The 14318-nt window shown below is 62.6% G+C and overlaps 5 protein-coding genes across 8 annotated transcripts in view; 1 reads left to right on the forward strand and 4 right to left on the reverse strand.

The window, feature by feature from the left end:
• Positions 1-36: 36 nt before the first annotated feature.
• RPL36 (ribosomal protein L36) lies at positions 37-1039 on the reverse strand. The gene is made up of 4 exons (XM_055344867.1): positions 947-1039; positions 674-778; positions 437-571; positions 37-169 (listed from the first exon to the last, which is right to left on the reverse strand). The coding sequence occupies exons 2-4, from the start codon at positions 764-766 to the stop codon at positions 80-82; spliced, it is 318 nt and encodes a 105-aa protein (XP_055200842.1). The 5' UTR covers positions 767-778; positions 947-1039; the 3' UTR covers positions 37-79.
• A 112-nt stretch (positions 1040-1151) lies between these two features.
• LOC129522119 (reactive oxygen species modulator 1-like) lies at positions 1152-1689 on the reverse strand. The gene has a single exon (XM_055344276.1). It carries the CDS (start codon positions 1474-1476, stop codon positions 1237-1239), a length of 240 nt encoding a protein of 79 aa, XP_055200251.1. The 5' UTR covers positions 1477-1689; the 3' UTR covers positions 1152-1236.
• A 1081-nt stretch (positions 1690-2770) lies between these two features.
• On the reverse strand, positions 2771-8146 carry HSD11B1L (hydroxysteroid 11-beta dehydrogenase 1 like). Of its 3 annotated transcripts, none has more exons than XM_055344933.1 (8): positions 7951-8146; positions 5827-5922; positions 5613-5743; positions 4872-4983; positions 4424-4515; positions 3900-3993; positions 3627-3792; positions 2771-3547 (listed from the first exon to the last, which is right to left on the reverse strand). In XM_055344933.1, the coding sequence occupies exons 2-8, from the start codon at positions 5897-5899 to the stop codon at positions 3346-3348; spliced, it is 870 nt and encodes a 289-aa protein (XP_055200908.1). In that variant the 5' UTR covers positions 5900-5922; positions 7951-8146; the 3' UTR covers positions 2771-3345. The 3 variants fall into 3 exon arrangements, with proteins under 3 accessions (XP_055200908.1, XP_055200907.1, XP_055200906.1); XM_055344932.1 differs by lacking the exon at positions 7951-8146 and adding an exon at positions 7589-7928; XM_055344931.1 differs by lacking the exon at positions 7951-8146 and having other exon boundaries at positions 5827-7015.
• Positions 8147-8317: 171 nt separating this feature from the next.
• MICOS13 (mitochondrial contact site and cristae organizing system subunit 13) lies at positions 8318-9824 on the forward strand. Its single transcript, XM_055344001.1, has 4 exons — positions 8318-8453; positions 8882-9059; positions 9172-9223; positions 9589-9824. The coding sequence occupies exons 1-4, from the start codon at positions 8425-8427 to the stop codon at positions 9684-9686; spliced, it is 357 nt and encodes a 118-aa protein (XP_055199976.1). The 5' UTR covers positions 8318-8424; the 3' UTR covers positions 9687-9824.
• Positions 9825-12529: 2705 nt separating this feature from the next.
• The window catches only part of SAFB (scaffold attachment factor B), a 36027-nt gene continuing 34238 nt past the window's right edge, over positions 12530-14318 (reverse strand). Inside the window, exons 18-21 of one of the 2 annotated variants that reach the window (XM_055343232.1) lie at positions 13966-14084; positions 13558-13658; positions 13076-13142; positions 12530-12858 (exon numbers count right to left, since the gene is read on the reverse strand). In XM_055343232.1, coding sequence (XP_055199207.1) covers positions 12729-12858; positions 13076-13142; positions 13558-13658; positions 13966-14084 — 417 coding nt within the window. In that variant the 3' untranslated portion in view covers positions 12530-12728. Of the gene's footprint in view, positions 12859-13075; positions 13143-13557; positions 13665-13965; positions 14085-14318 lie in introns of both variants that reach the window. The other variant, XM_055343230.1, reaches the window with a different exon arrangement.

A 14318-nucleotide genomic window follows, 5' to 3' on the forward strand; every position in this document is an offset into this window, starting at 1 on the left:
CCCCCCCGCGGTGCGCCCGGACCAGCACAAGACCCCGAGGTTCCGAGAAGGCTTTATTGTTACGGGGGTGGGGAGGGGGTCAGTCCTTCTTGGCGGCCGCTTTCCGCATGGCCGCCAGCACGTTGCTCAGCTCCTCTCTCTTCCTCTTGGCGCGGATGTGCGTCCCGACCTGCGGCGCGGGGAGAGCGGTCGGCGCGGGTCCGGGGTCCGGCTGCCCCGCCCCCGACCCCCACCTACCCGCTTTTTTTTTTTTTTTAAGTTTTTTTTATTTATGATAGTCACAGAGAGAGAGAGAGGCAGAGACACAGGCAGAGGGAGAAGCAGGCTCCATGCACCGGGAGCCCGACGTGGGACTCGATCCCGGGTCTCCCGGATCGCGCCCTGGGCCAAGGGCAGGCGCCAAACCGCTGCGCCACGCAGGGATCCCAACACCTACCCGCTTCTTGATGAACTTGAGGGCGCGCTTGTCCTTGGACACCTTGAGCAGCTCCATGGCCCGCCGCTCGTACGGGGCGAAGCCGCACACCTCCCGGATCATGTCCCGCACGAACTTGGTGTGCTTGGTGAGGCGCTGCGGGGACGGGGCGCCGCCGGGCCCGGCGGTCAGGGCTCAGGGTCAGGGCTCGGCGGCGGCCCGGGTCCGCGCCCGCCCCCCACCCCCGCCCGCACTCACCCCGCGGCGGCGGCTGTGCCTCGGCTTGCTCACGTTCTTCGTCACCTTGTGGCCCTTGTTGAGGCCCACGGCCATGGGGTAGCGCAGAGCCATGGCTGCAGACGGCTGGGGGGACGGACGCGGAGGTGAGTCCGGGCTCGGGCCCCCGCCCCCCGGAACCCCGCGTCCCGGCTCCCCCGGACTCGCTCGCTGCGCCCGGCCACGGCCCTGAGCCGCCCCGGGGCCCCGGAGAGGGGATGGCGGCGGATCCTACTCGGCCGGCGCCCCACTAACCTGCTGCTGCTCGATGCTCCGGCGGCGGAAGGGCCGGGGGCCCGCGGAACTCTGGGATATCTAGCTCCCGCGGGGCGGGCGGGCCAGAGGGGCCGGGAGGCCGCGCGCTCCCCCTGGCGGCTGGAGGCCGCGCGGCCCCTGCGCGTGCGCGCTTGCACCAGCGGGCCCAAACCACGCTTCTTTTTTTTTTTTTTTTTTTTTTTTTTTTTTACTCAAAGAATTTTGTTTTATTATAGTACATGAGCTGGACTGATGGGAAAGGGTAGGTGTATGGGCAACCACTGCCCAGATTAGCATCGGATGCCCATTCCGATGGCCATGAATGTGCCAAATGTGCCGCCACTCTGCATCATGGTTTTCCCGATGCCGCCCATCAGCTCCCGACCCCGCATTCCGATCCTGAGACAGGAAAAGGTGCCGAAGAGCGCCCCGGCCGCCATGCCCACTGCGCAACCCATCACAAAGCCCACCTTCACGCGGTCAAAGCAGCTCGGCTGGGACTGTCCGTAGGGCCCCACGGCCACCGGCATCTCGTTCGCGGCTTCGGTCGCTCAGGTCTACGTCTCACCCGGAACGCGACCCAAACCACGCTTCTGCCCGGGCTGCGCGTCCTTTCCCGGTGGTTGGGAGTTCGAATCCTCCTTCTGCAGCTGGCTGGCTGGAATCCCACCTCGGCCGCTGGCTTGCTGACCCTGCGCCAGGGGCTTCACGTCCCAGGACCTGAATTTCTTCATGTATAGGCTCAGGACAGAAAGAGTACCCATTCCAAACTGTTCGGCTAAGATACGATGGCACTCGGCACAAAATAAAACCCATAAACAGGGGATCCCTGGGTGGCGCAGCGGTTTGGCGCCTGCCTTTGGCCCAGGGCCCGATCCCGGAGACCCGGGATCGAATCCCACATCAGGCTCCTGGTGCATGGAGCCTGCTTCTCCCTCTGCCTGTGTCTCTGCCTCTCTCTCTCTCTCTGTGTGACTATCATAAATAAATAAAAAAAAATTAAAAAAAAAAAAAAAACCATAAACAGGTATTGGTTTCATTCTATATGATGCCAAACTCTGGATTAGAACTGAAGAGGGTGATTTGGTATAGTGCCCTTTAATACATTTGATATCATTTGATGAAATTTCAGATGGTGCAGGGACTGGAGGCCCAGTAGAACCATACAAGTTTTTTTTTTTTTCCTGGTTTTTATCCTTCAGTCCTACTTATCCCCCAAACGATGGTCTGCCATTTGGAGCTAGTCTATTTGGGGTTAACCCTTCTGACACTTGCTCGTTCTAGACCCTTGCACAGCCAACAGTGGCCAGCATTTTGTAATACTGCATTCATTCTACAGTTTTTATCTGGACAGCTGCTTTTTCTTTATGCAAACCATGCTGATTCGTCATTTTAGGGAGAGGATGTGTCGATTTTTCACTAGATGTAAACATCAGTGACGTGCAGATAGATACAGCCCACACTTGGTTTAAGTGTCAGAATCCCAGCTCCTATCACACACGGGCTGCCTGTCTCCCTCTAAGCACGTGTCCTTACTTATAAAATGGAAACAACAGTAGCACCAACTTCCGGTTGTGAAGATGCCGCAAGATCACCAAAGTCAAGCGCTTGGTGTCTGATACACATGATCATTATTGGCGCCCAAACCACCATCCTTCATACCGCAAACAAGGCCTTCAGCCCACCAGTACCCTTCCTCCCCCCGACTTCCCCAGTGAGGTCTCCACTGTGAAATGGAGAAATGGAGGCTGGAGGAGTCTGCTCCCCGCACACACATCCCTCTTTACCAGCTCGCCACCAGCAAAATGGAAAAACTAAGCAATCTGAACCTATGTGCAAAAGAAGGGTTTTTATTGTGAAACAGAAGGCTGGGTCCAGCCCAGAGCACATCCTTTCCCTCCTCCGCGCCCGGGACCCCATCCACGGAGGGACGGCCTCAAGGCTGTCACCTGCGGGGGCAAGGGTAGGGGCCGCTCCAAGGTTGAGCGAGCAGAAAGAGACCAGGGATGCGGTGGTTCCAAGAAATGGCCAGGGCTCCCCGGGTGCCCTGATGGATGCAGCCTGGGGCCTGGGGAGAGTCACGCCCCCTCTCTTAGCCTCAGTTTTCTCATCTGCAAAATGGAAGCAGCAATCACGTCACCGACGGTGGCCCGGATGACTGAGGAAACGCCTTCCAAGTCGCTGACCAGGTGCCTGGCACACGATCAACGCTTGCAAACTCGGAGCTGCGGCTGTTTCCAGGTGCTGGCAAGTTTTTCTCGGCTTTCCTTTTCTGTCTTGATGACTCTGTGTCGGGCCTCGGCCACCCGCTCAGAGGTGTCTCGATGGGTGTCGCCGCTCTGGGACGGCTGGATGGAGGGCTCCCCTCTGGGAAGACGAAGGAGCGCCGCCCCGGGAGCTCAGGCAGCGGCAGCGGCGACAGCGGTGACGTTGAGCTCCTGGCGGATGAACCAGGCCCTCGGGTGCGGCAGCCATCCCCGGAGCAGGCCCAGCAGGTGGAAGCGCCACGGGTAGAAGACGCCGGGGGCGCGGGTGGCACCGCCGCGGATCACCGCCAGGGCCGCCTTGGGCCCCGGGGCCGCCTTGGCCCTCGTGACTCCCCTGGGGACGGGAGGGTGTGCTGGGGACTGCGGCCGGGCCGCCCCCCACAGCCCCCTGCCCCTGACGGCCAGGGCCTCACCTGACTGCCTCTGCGGCCGAGGCGCGGTCCCGGAGGCCCAGGACACACATGGTGATGGCCACGTTCACGTCCTGCACGTCCAGCTCCCGCCGCAGGGAGCCGAAGAAGCCGTCCAGCGCGAACTTGGCCGCCGAGTACGGGCTGGAGAAGGACGTGGGCACACGGCCTAGGAGCGCGGGGGCGCAGCCGCTCGTGACCACACGGCGCTCCCCCTCCTCCGGAGCCTCCCTGCCCTCCCCAGGTCCGCCCGCCTCCCCGGCCGCGGGCACGCACCGAGCAGCGAGGACACGACCACCAGGGAGCCTCTGCTGTCGGTCAGGCTGGGCAGCGCCAGCGAGGTCAGCTGCACGTAACTCAGCAAGTTCACCTGCAGGTGGCGACGGCGAGTCACCGCAACGCGAAGCCTCGCCGCGGCGGGCGGGGCCTGGGAGGGGCGGGACTTGGCGCTGTGGGCGGGGCCGCTGTGGGCGGGGACCCGGAGGGGCGGGACCTTGGCGCTGTGGGCGGGGCCTTGGTGCTATAGGCGGGGCCTGCGTGGGGGTGGACCTGAGGAGAGGAGCCTCGCCGCGGCGGGCGGGGCCCGGAGGGGCGGGACCTTGGTGCTGTGGGCGGGGCCTGGGAGGGGCGTGGCCGGCGGGGAGTGGCCTTGGTGCTATAGGCGGGGCCTGCACCTGAGGGGCGGGGCCTTGGCGCTGTGGGCGCGGCCCTGGAGGGGCGGGGCCTTGGCGCGGTGGGCGGGGCTCAGGAGGGGCAGGCCCCGACGTGGGATCGGAGGGACAGGGCGCTGGGCGCCGCACCTGCAGGAGCCAGCGTGTCCCCTGGACGCTCCGGGACCGCGTGCCTGCCGGGGTGGCGCCGAGGTGGTTCAGCACGAGGTAGTCCAGCCCTCCTGGCCCGGAGAGGCCCATCAGCAAGGAGCTAGTCCTCGAAGAGACCCCTCCCCTGGGCCCCGTCACCTTGAACTGGGGAAGCTGCGGCCGGAGCACTGACCCAGTGCGTTCCGCCCCGGGAAGCTCCCGCCTCCTACCGAAGAGACCGGACCCTATTCCCTGGCCCTGCCAGGCTTGGTCCCTGATCCAGTGAGACCCAGTCCAGAGTTCCGCCCCCTGGAGGCAGTGAGTGAGGCTCCACCCTGGCCAAGCCCCCGACCCCTAAGCCCCGCCCATCGAGACCACGGCCCCACCCCCTCCGAGTCCTGCCCCAAGGCCTAGGCCCCCGCCCCAGACGCCAGGCCCCGCCCCTCACCCAGCTTGTCCAGCGCAAACTGCACCACGCGCCCGGGCACCTCGGGGGAGGCCATGTCCGCAGCGATGTAGAAGACCTCGGGAGCGCCCAGCTTCCGGCAGTTCCCTACCACCTGGGGGGCCAGAGCTGCCCGTGGGCCGGTCCACCCCGGCGGGCCCCCCTCCACCTGCTAGCCCTCTGGGGCCCCAGCCCAAAGCCCCCCTGCCCCCACCAACCCCGTGCTTCGGGTTACATTCCGCATTATTCCCAAAGCTCTGCCACGGGGGGGGGGGGGGGGGGCGGCACACACTGGAAGCCCAGGGGCTACAATGAGGGCCCTTCTCTTTGCTCAACACCCGCATTTAAAACTCAGATTTCAGGTCAATCTCAAGATGTCTGGCCCCTCTGAACATCGTGCAAGGTCCGTCGCAAACACTACGTTTTCTTGGAGCCACCATGGGCTAAGAAGTGTCCACCCACCACCCCTCCCTGGAGTTTGGCACAGGCTCTGGACACCACCAACAATCCCATTTTTTGAGGAACACTCCCTGTCTTTCACTGTCTCACTGTATTAACCCAACACCAGAACCCAGGAGAAGGTACTTTTATTGTCTCTGGGGGGCGAATGAGGAACCTAGGCTCAGGGTTAACCTACTTGCTACAGGTCACAGAGGAAGCCTGGATCTTTGGGAGGATTTGAACCCAGGCCCAGTTTTCCAGCCACTCCCGCCCCCACCATTCCACTGGAAATCGGCGTCTCACCTTCTGCAGGAAAGCCTCGGTGTGGGCCGTGAGCACCAGGTGGGAGCCCAGGCGAGCGTAGTGATAGGCCAGCTCCTCCCCGACGCCTGCGCTGGCCCCGGTCAGCAGCACCCGGGCTCCCTGGAGGCTGGCTAGCAGTGTGCACAGTGGTCAACGCCGGGGATGCCCTGGATGGCGGGCCCAATTCGTCCCTCCCCCACCTCCAGGCACTCACCAGGGTCGAAGTTGTCATCCCAGTAGTAGGAGAAGAACAGGGCTCCCAGCCCCGTGAGGAGCAGAACCTTCATGGCCGGCTCTGAGTCTGCAGGGTCTGCAGCGGGAGAGAGGATGGCAGACACAGCCTGGCCCACAGCCACCCCCATTTCCCCAGCTGGGCCTTTGTTTGCTGACGATGCTCCCTCCAGACCCTGCCCTCTCTTCTCCATCTCCGCAGCCAGCACCTGGTCCAGGTCATAAAGCTTCCCCTGGCCTCTTCGGGTTGTTCTCCCTCCTAGAAGCAGCCAAATTACATCTTACCTCCCCCTGCTGAAAACCCTCCCCATCTCATTGAGGACAAAAGCCAGGCTCCTTGATGCTCAAAAAGGCCCCAAGAGGACCAGCCCCTCTTGCTCTGTTTGCCAAACAGCGCCTCTTCACCATTCCTTAGAAGGAGCCAGTCTCCATCCTGCCTCAGGGCCTTTGCATTGGCTACTCCCTCTGCCCGGAATGCTCTTCCCAAATATAACCCAATGAGTTGCTCTCTCACTTCTCTGAAGTTAGCACAAAATTGACCTTCTCCAAGGAAAACCCCCTGGCCTCCTTTTCTAAAGTACCTCCTGGTCCCTCTCCCTCCTCTTGCCTCTAGAACTTCCACACTCTCAGCACTTGCCATGATCTGAAATCATCCTGATGATCTGTTACATGCTCCCTGTCCCTCTCTCCTCTTAGAGCGTCAGCTCCACGAGGCAGGAAGGAAACGGAAATTTGCTTCTGCTTTGTTCGCTGTTGGGTCCTCAGTGGCCCCCAAACTGCCAGACATGGAGCAGATGCTCGACAGACATGAGACCGGCCCTGAGTGATGTGAGGAACATTGGAAGTGACAGCTGGGGGGTACCCGGAGAGATGACTCTGGAGACACCAGGAAGGAGCCTGTGTCGTCAGGGTTAAGATGTGACTTGAGCTGTGGGAGTGGATTTACTTGTTCCGGGGAGAAGGTGAAAGAGAGAAACAGGCCAAGGACTTCACGATTCAGGGGGGCACGAATCTTCCCCCAAGAAAGGCACAGGCCCGTCACATCCTGGGGTTTCTGTTCTCTGAACGCAGTAGGGGTAGAACTGTAGAACTGAGAGATGGTGGGGCTGGGGTGCCCTCAGCTCTGAGATGTCTAGATCCTTCGACCTACTGCCAACTGCCAGCTGCCTCCCCCTGCCTCCCCCACCCTCCCACTCCCTCCTCCGCACCCTATGCTCTCCGGGCAGCCCAAGACATATTTACCCAAAGAAATGTGACTGCCCCTTGCAGCTGCAAACCCTCTCAGGGCTCGCCACTGCCCCTCATGGAGACCGAGCTCCTCACCCCGGCCCACAATGCGCCGCGGGCCCGGCCCTGGCCCACCTGTCCCTTCTCATCTTGCCCGGTTCCTGTCTGTGACTCTTTCTCAGCTCTCCGAAGAGTGAAGTCCTCGCCCTTCCCCAGTCACGGCAGCCATCCCACCTCTCCCCGCTTTCCAGGGGACGCCCGTGAAGTCCCGCAACTTGACCCTCTTCCACCCTGACCACAGCAGCCACGCGGCGGGGGCGGGGGCGGGCGGCTGGCTGGCCGTCTGGGTGGGTGGGTGGATGGATGGATGGAGCAGCCGGCCGGCGTCCCATGGGGACGGAATTGGGAGAACCAGACCCTCGCAGAACGCACTGGTCCCCTGACCTCACAGAGCCTCAGTTTCCCCTCTGGACAAGAGGGGCGTGCGACGTGCCGCGCGCTCCCAACCTCGTACTCACCCACTCGGGCCTCAGTTTCTCCCGCCGTCCAGCGGGGCTGGGGTCCGGGCCTGGGAGCCCGGCGCGCACCCCTCGGACTCGGACCTCGCTAAGCTGCCGGCTCCCGCCGGGCCCCCGACCGCGCCCCCTCCCGTAGGGCGCGGGTCACGTGACACCGAGCCCACCTCCGCAGGGGGCGGGGCCTGGCGGGGGAGCGCGGAGCCCGGGCGTTGCCCGGCAACGGCCTTCCGCCCGGCTCGCCCTCTCCCCGCCGTGGTCCTGGGCCCGCCCCCTGGACGAAAGCCCCGCCCCCGAGGCAGGCACGTGACCGAGGACCCGCGTCCCACGCACAATTCCGACCTCGCGTTGCCGTGACAACCAACCATCTTATTGGCACACTCTCCCTGGGCCGGGGCCCTCGGTCCCCCTCACGGGCGCGGGTGGATCTCCCGGACTCCGACGCCTTCTTGGGCCACTGTCGGGCCTCAGTCTAGACGCCCGACTCCTCTTTTCCTCGCACGCCGCCGGAGCCGCGCCAGGCCGGACTACATCTCCCAGCAGTCTCGGCGGCTAGGCGAGCCGTCCTGCGCCTCACGGGGGGGTGGGGGGGGGGGGGTTGGTGCTGACTCCATTTCCCAGGCAGCTTTGCGGCGTCCGGGCTCTGGAGATTACACTTCTCAGAATCCTTTCGCAGGAGGGCTGCGGAGCCTCTCCGGCGTTTTGCGGCCGCCGCGCGACTTCGACTCCCACAGGCCTTTGCGGCTAGTCGGGCGACTACGTTTCCCAGAGGCCTCTGCGGCGCAGTCACCGGAAGCGGCGGGCGAGTCGAGTGTCCTTGCGCGCGGAGCCGAGCGACCATGGTGCCCCGAGTGTGGTCGCTGATGAGGTGCGTGGGGCGGCGGGGCGGGCTCCGAGCCCCCGAGAAAGCCCCTCCCGTGGGCACCTCCCCCCCGGGTTTGCTTCCGGCTGGGTCTTGGAGCTCCGTGGTGTCGGGTCCCGCCTCGGCCTGACCTGCGCGGGGCGACGCGCGAGGCACAAGGCCGGGGGTCTAGGCCTTCCCTGTCGCCGCGCCGTGTGCGGATCACGAGTGGGCCTCAGTTTACCTGTTAAACGGGGCCGAGGGGCTGTGCTCTGTGCAGTGAGGGGAGCGTTGTGCCTGGCGGTGCCGGGCCGCCTCCTTGTTCTTCCGTGTCCGCTGCCCGGCCTCGCTGTGTCACTCCTCGGACCCAGGCGCCCTGCGTGGGCCCGGAGCCCGGGGCTGCCGGCAGTGCCGGGGAGCTGCTGAGCCGCCGCCCTGCCCCCCCCCGACCGCAGGTTCCTCATCAAGGGCAGCGTGGCCGGGGGTGCCGTCTACCTGGTGTACGACCAGGAGCTGCTGGGGCCAAGCGACAAGAGCCAGGCTGTGCTCCAGAGGGCCGAGGAGGTGGTGCCCCCAGCCATGTACCAGCTCAGCCAGTACGTGTGCGAGCAGACCGGCCTGAAGATGCCCCAGGTAGCCCCGGGCGGCGAGTCCGTGTCCGGGTCCTCCCACGGGCTCGTGCTGCGAGGCTGGGGCCACCGGGCCCTTCCCCTTCTCACCTGCCCCTTCTCCCCTCTCTTCCCAGCTCCCAGCCCCTCCAAAATTGAACTTTCACTTCCGTGACACCTGGAACTCAGGTAGGCCCTGGTCCCCGTGCTGGGGGGTGACCCCCGATGCCGCAGCCTCGCACCCCTGCCACCGGTTGCTCCCTGGTCACTCCTTCCCGTGGCTCCCCATGCTGCCCTGCGCCCCTGCCACGGATCTAAAGGATCTAAAGGGGGTGGAGATATCCGGGAGGGGTGAGCCAGAGGGAGCCTACTTTGAGGACAGGTGATCTCAGATAACGTGAGGCCCTGCCCCCCACCGCCTCAGTTTCCCCATGTGGGACCGATGGTGCCGGAATTGGTGCCTCTCAAAGCCTTGCGGAGCTCGGGTTTCCAGGGGGCTGGTGTGGGTGGGCGAGACGCGGTGGCTGAAGGCGCTGGGCCCTCCCTCTCCACAGGCATCCTCACGGTGATGTCGGCTCTGTCGGTGGCCCCCTCCAAGGCCCGCGAGTACTCCAGGGACGGCTGGGAATACCTGAAGGAGCGGATCAAGTAGCCTGCCAGAGGAGGCCACCTGCCCCAGTCAGGAACGGGGGCAGGGGCGCCAGCGACCTGGAGACTCCAGACTGGGACTGGGACCCCACTCAAGGGCAGCTCCCGGCCTTGCCGGCCCAATAAAGGACTTTGGACATGCTCCCCGACCCGTGTGCTGGCCCTGGGGGCTGGGGGCGGCCCGGCTGGTGCCCAGAGAGAGGGGCCTGACCTGGACCACAGGTGTTGGCTCACCCCTTTGCCGTCCGGACCCCCTCTGCTGAGTCTCCAACCTGGTGCGGGGCTGGGGGCAGACATTGACCCTGGAGCTCCACGGACAGTGCTCAGGGGCCCGGGAACAGGTTGAGAAAGTGCTGATGCCGGCCCTCCTGGAGGGCTGAGCCCAGGGTGAGGGCTTTGCAGGGCTGGGGGCCTGGGGAGGGGCATGTTCATCTCCCCGCTGTCTGCGTGGCCAGGAGTTCCCGGGGCCGCTCAGTGATCACCGTGTGTAGAGCTGCTCACGAGAGCGACTGCAGTCCCTGCAGGACGGGCCTGTGTCCCCGGGGAGGGGGTCATGACGTGGGGGCTGCAAAAAAGCAGAGATGGCCAGGTGTGGCCCAGGGGCGCCGGGCAGGCAGGCAGGGCTTCAGGAAGCACCTGGCCACCCCCAAGGCAGCCCCACAGCGAGGACGAGGGTGGGCAGTGCGGTTTCCAGGTGAGGAAACAGGCGGAGATGGAGGCACCTGTCTGAGGGCACAGGGCAGGCAGGGCTGCGTCTCTTACAGACGGACACACGTACCCCAAGGGCTGCTGGGACCTCAGGCTGCTCCAGGCCCTGCGGGTCCCTCAGCAGCTCTGAGGAGATGCCTTCCCCAAGCCCTAGGTCTGTTTGCACTGACACTCCCTCCCCGCCCCCCCTTGGCTTCATGTGTGTGTGTGTGTCTGTGTTCATGAAACAACAGAAGCTCTGGTGTGTAGCCATGGCCCACAACCTGGCTGCTCACCTGCTGCCCCCCTGGACCCAGCAGCAGCCAAGACGGGTGCCATGCTGACGCCTCCATCCCATCGTGCAGTCAGCCCCAATTCTTCTGTCCACTTGAGTCCATCACCAGGGCCACGACCACCTCCCAGGCCCTCCCGCCCGTGCCCTTGCATCCACTTCCCCATGTCCAACTCTGAACATGTCCCTGCCCTCCTCGGAAACCCTCTATGGCTCCCTGCTGCCTTCCCCTTGAGCCCAGACTCCTCCAAGGGGCCCCATTCCCAGAACGCAGCTGGTCTTCACCACTGGCCTTGGCACCCACTCAGCAGGCCATCCTCCCTCCTGACTGGCTCATCCTGCCTGCGGCTTAGCATTGGCCTCCTCTGGAAAGCCTCCCGACCCCTTCCTCCCAGCCTGAAGTCAGGCACTCGACCCAGGCCCCCCGACTGCCCTGTGGGTGTCCTATCAGGGCCTTAGCACTGCGAGGCAAGGTCGCCCTACCTCAGCCTGGGCACAGTAGGTGTTGAACAGCATCCCTGCCTCCACCCCTGAAATGCCAGTGGCACTCTGTCCCCTGGTCCTGACAGCTGCAGACGTCTCCAGTTGCTGCCAGGTGTCTTCTGGGAAGTCATCCCAGCAGACGAGCACTGTCTTGGGAGTTTGCTAGTCTCCCGTGACAAATGACCAGAAACCACACGTCGACCGGTTCACAGATCTGGAGGCCAGAAGCCCACCACAGGTCTCCCTGAGCTAGGAGGACAGGGCTGGCTCTTTCTGGGGACAGTCCGTTTCTGGCCTTTTCCAGCTTCTAGAGGCCACCACACTCAGCAGGAGTGCCCCCCATCTTCAAAGCCAGTTGTGGAGCATGTGGGTCTCCAGCCCCACCCCCCCAGCTCTCCTGCCTATTTCCCTTATAGGACCCCAGTGAGGACACTGGGCCCCAGAAGGGGCTTCTGGCCCTTTAGGTTACCATGCGCACAGGCTTGGGGATGAGGGTGGGTGGGGTCATCTGTGGCCCAGATGGGAGGGTGTTTTATTTGCTGCCCCTGCCCCACGCTCCCATCTGAAGGCTTGGTCACATGTCTGTCTCCCCACACACACACCCATACCCCGTTGTGGACCCTGCGGGAACAGGGACCCAGGCTGCCTTGGTGGTTAGTGTGTTCCCAGCCCCAGACAGGCTTGGACTCCACAGTGATGTGTCAGGGAGGCAGCCAGCCTGTCACCACTGCTCCCCTGGACGGGTGGACCCCAACATGAACATAGACCAGGGCCCACAGAGACGGAGCCTGGTGGACCTGAGGAGCAGCATGGCCCCACGTACGGGCCTTAGCACCACGCTGCTGTCACACCTTACCCCACGGGCAGGCTGCTCCACTCAGGAGATGCTAGGAGCCACAGACACAGGAAGTAGATGGTGGTGTGGTAGGCGCAGGGCAGTTGGTGTTTGGGAGGATGAAAGGTTCTGCAGGCGGAGGTCAGTGATGGTGGCACAACACTGTACGTTACTAATGCCACCAAGCTGTACACCTGAAGTTCTTAAAATGGGAAATTGTGTGTTATGTGTATTTTGCCACATCAAAAAAAAAGGCACAGCAGCCTGTTCAGCTAGGCTGGGCCCGTCCTTGACACGGAGGCAGAGTGTGGAGGACAAAGGGCGCAGGAGGGGGGACAGGGACAAAATGGCCACGACGCAGAACGCAGACGATCCCACAAACCCCAGGTCCGGGTTCAGGCAGGCCAGGAGCGTGTGCTGTCAGTAAAGGGCTTCCGGGAACCTGGACAGCCCCTTAAAGCTGCCCCTTCTGCCCTGAAGAGCCATGGCTCAGCTATGCCAAGTATAATTTACACAAATATGTGAAATAAAAAAGAGAAAACACTTTAAATAAAGGGTATGTGAACAGAAACACATTTATTACAAAAAACAAAAACCAAAAAAAAAAAACCAGAAAAACACAAAACATTCACATTGTATTGAGCTACAATATGGCAGCAGATAAAAAAAAATTATTGTACACAGTTGAAGAGAACTCCTAACAGAACATACTCTTGTTGCCACGGGACAGAACACAGGAATCCAAGCACTTAGTAGCGGCGAGTGAAGCGGGTGTCGTTGGGTCGGCTCCCCCGGTTCTGTCCCCCGAAGCCACCCTGCATTCCGCCGCGCGGGATCACGTGGCCCCGTGAGGCCCCGCCAGGGGCGAAGCTGCCACGCCTAGGACCGACACAGATCCCATGTCAGAGAAGTCCGGCCGGCATGCCCCCCGTGCACGCTCCCCCCCCCCCCCCCGTGCACGCCCCCAGCTGCCGGCCCTATTCTGGGAGCAGAGACTCCATCCAGCAGAGAGGCGGTGAGGGGGGCAGACTCAACTTTCTAAACCTCCCAGGCGAGCCAACACGTAAAGATGGACAAGCAGCGCCAGACACCTTACCCTGACATCCCTCCCCGGTTCATCATGTGACCTGGCCCAGAGTGACCAGACATACTTCTTTCGCCACCTATAAGACAAGAGATACTTTTCAAACAGCTTGTCTGAGCACAGCGGGTGGAGTTCCGAGGACACCAACACGAGGCTCATGGGACTCCAGTCCCATTCCTGAGCCACGCAGTCAGCCCAGAACCCACAGGTCCCAGTGATGCATCAGCACGCAAGCTGCACGCACCTGACGTCCTGGCTAAGTCAAGGCAGAGTATTAACCAAAGCCCACAGCAGTCTTCTGTGCCAGACCTCATCTGTTCCCTCCCTCCCTCCCCACATCTGGTCAGTGATGAGCAAGACCCCGTGGTCTTAGAGCAGAGACAGCTCTTCCTGCCCTCAAGACAAGGCAGACAGGCTGTGAAGCAGGTGCAGCTTGAGCTTTCCAGATGCTTCTCCAAAAAAAGAGACCTCGCCAGCTGAGAGTCAGCCCTTACCTTGCCACCTCTTGTGGTCCCTGTCTATCATGCCTCCATCAGCAGCACCCTGCCACGCACGGTCATCCTCTATTCTTCGGCCATGGTCCCCCCAGTCACGTCTGCCCCTTGGAAAAAGACATCTCTGATTTGGATTGCCCCCCTCTCTGCCTTTCAGAGTAGGAGGGGTGGTGGTCTCTGGAAGGTGGGTTTAGCATTCTGTGTGCCCAGTCCCCATCCCTTTGGGTGGTGGGGATCTACGGGAATGTTGCTCAAAGCTCCAAGGAGGCCTGAGGTGTGGCCAGTGCTCTGGGTCATGGGGTCAGCACTCATCTTTCCCTGAGACCCAGGGTCCTCAGTTGGGACACATTCAATCCTGCCTGCAGTGCATGAGGCCCCAGCAAGCAGTGTGGGGTGCATGACACAAACCTGGGTGGAGGAGGCAGCCCCCGGCCCTCGCTCATCCTCTTGTCAGAGCCGTATCCGCCCCACCCATCGCGAGAGTCCCGCCCATGGCGCTCTGGTCCTCCATGGCGTTCGGGGTAATGCTGGATGTTAAAAAGCCAGAATAAGAATGTTTCAGTGTCAAGCCTGGATCCCAAGGCCTTTGGGGCAACGAGCAAATAACAACAAGGATAATAACAGAAGGGCTGGCAAGCGTTCAACACGTGGTCTTGTGCCACACAGGCCTTTTAGCTTGAACGACAGCCAGGCCCCCAAAGTCTGCTGGTTGTCTAGTGAGGAAAGTCAAAGAATGGAGTCACAGAACAGAGGACAGAAGC

The sequence above is a fragment of the Nyctereutes procyonoides genome, unplaced genomic scaffold, assembly GCF_905146905.1.
Source record: "Nyctereutes procyonoides isolate TBG_1078 unplaced genomic scaffold, NYPRO_anot_genome, whole genome shotgun sequence".
NCBI lineage: Eukaryota > Metazoa > Chordata > Mammalia > Carnivora > Canidae > Nyctereutes > Nyctereutes procyonoides.

Coding starts and splice junctions, on each gene's coding strand:
- RPL36 (XM_055344867.1), bottom strand. CDS start 766: ATGGCTCTGCGCTACCCCATGGCCGTGGGCCTCAACAAGGGCCACAAG. Junction 572..673: donor GGCACAGCCGCCGCCGCGGG/GTGAGTGCGGGC, acceptor CCGTCCCCGCAG/CGCCTCACCAAGCACACCAA. Junction 170..436: donor TCAAGTTCATCAAGAAGCGG/GTAGGTGTTGGG, acceptor CCCGCGCCGCAG/GTCGGGACGCACATCCGCGC.
- LOC129522119 (XM_055344276.1), bottom strand. CDS start 1,476: ATGCCGGTGGCCGTGGGGCCCTACGGACAGTCCCAGCCGAGCTGCTTT.
- HSD11B1L (XM_055344931.1), bottom strand. CDS start 6,037: ATGGAGAAGAGAGGGCAGGGTCTGGAGGGAGCATCGTCAGCAAACAAA. Junction 4,984..5,612: donor CCGAGGCTTTCCTGCAGAAG/GTGAGACGCCGA, acceptor CTGGCCCCCCAG/GTGGTAGGGAACTGCCGGAA. Junction 3,548..3,626: donor TCGGCCGCAGAGGCAGTCAG/GTGAGGCCCTGG, acceptor TCCCGTCCCCAG/GGGAGTCACGAGGGCCAAGG.
- MICOS13 (XM_055344001.1), top strand. CDS start 8,425: ATGGTGCCCCGAGTGTGGTCGCTGATGAG. Junction 8,454..8,881: donor CGAGTGTGGTCGCTGATGAG/GTGCGTGGGGCG, acceptor CCCCGACCGCAG/GTTCCTCATCAAGGGCAGCG. Junction 9,060..9,171: donor CCGGCCTGAAGATGCCCCAG/GTAGCCCCGGGC, acceptor CTCTCTTCCCAG/CTCCCAGCCCCTCCAAAATT.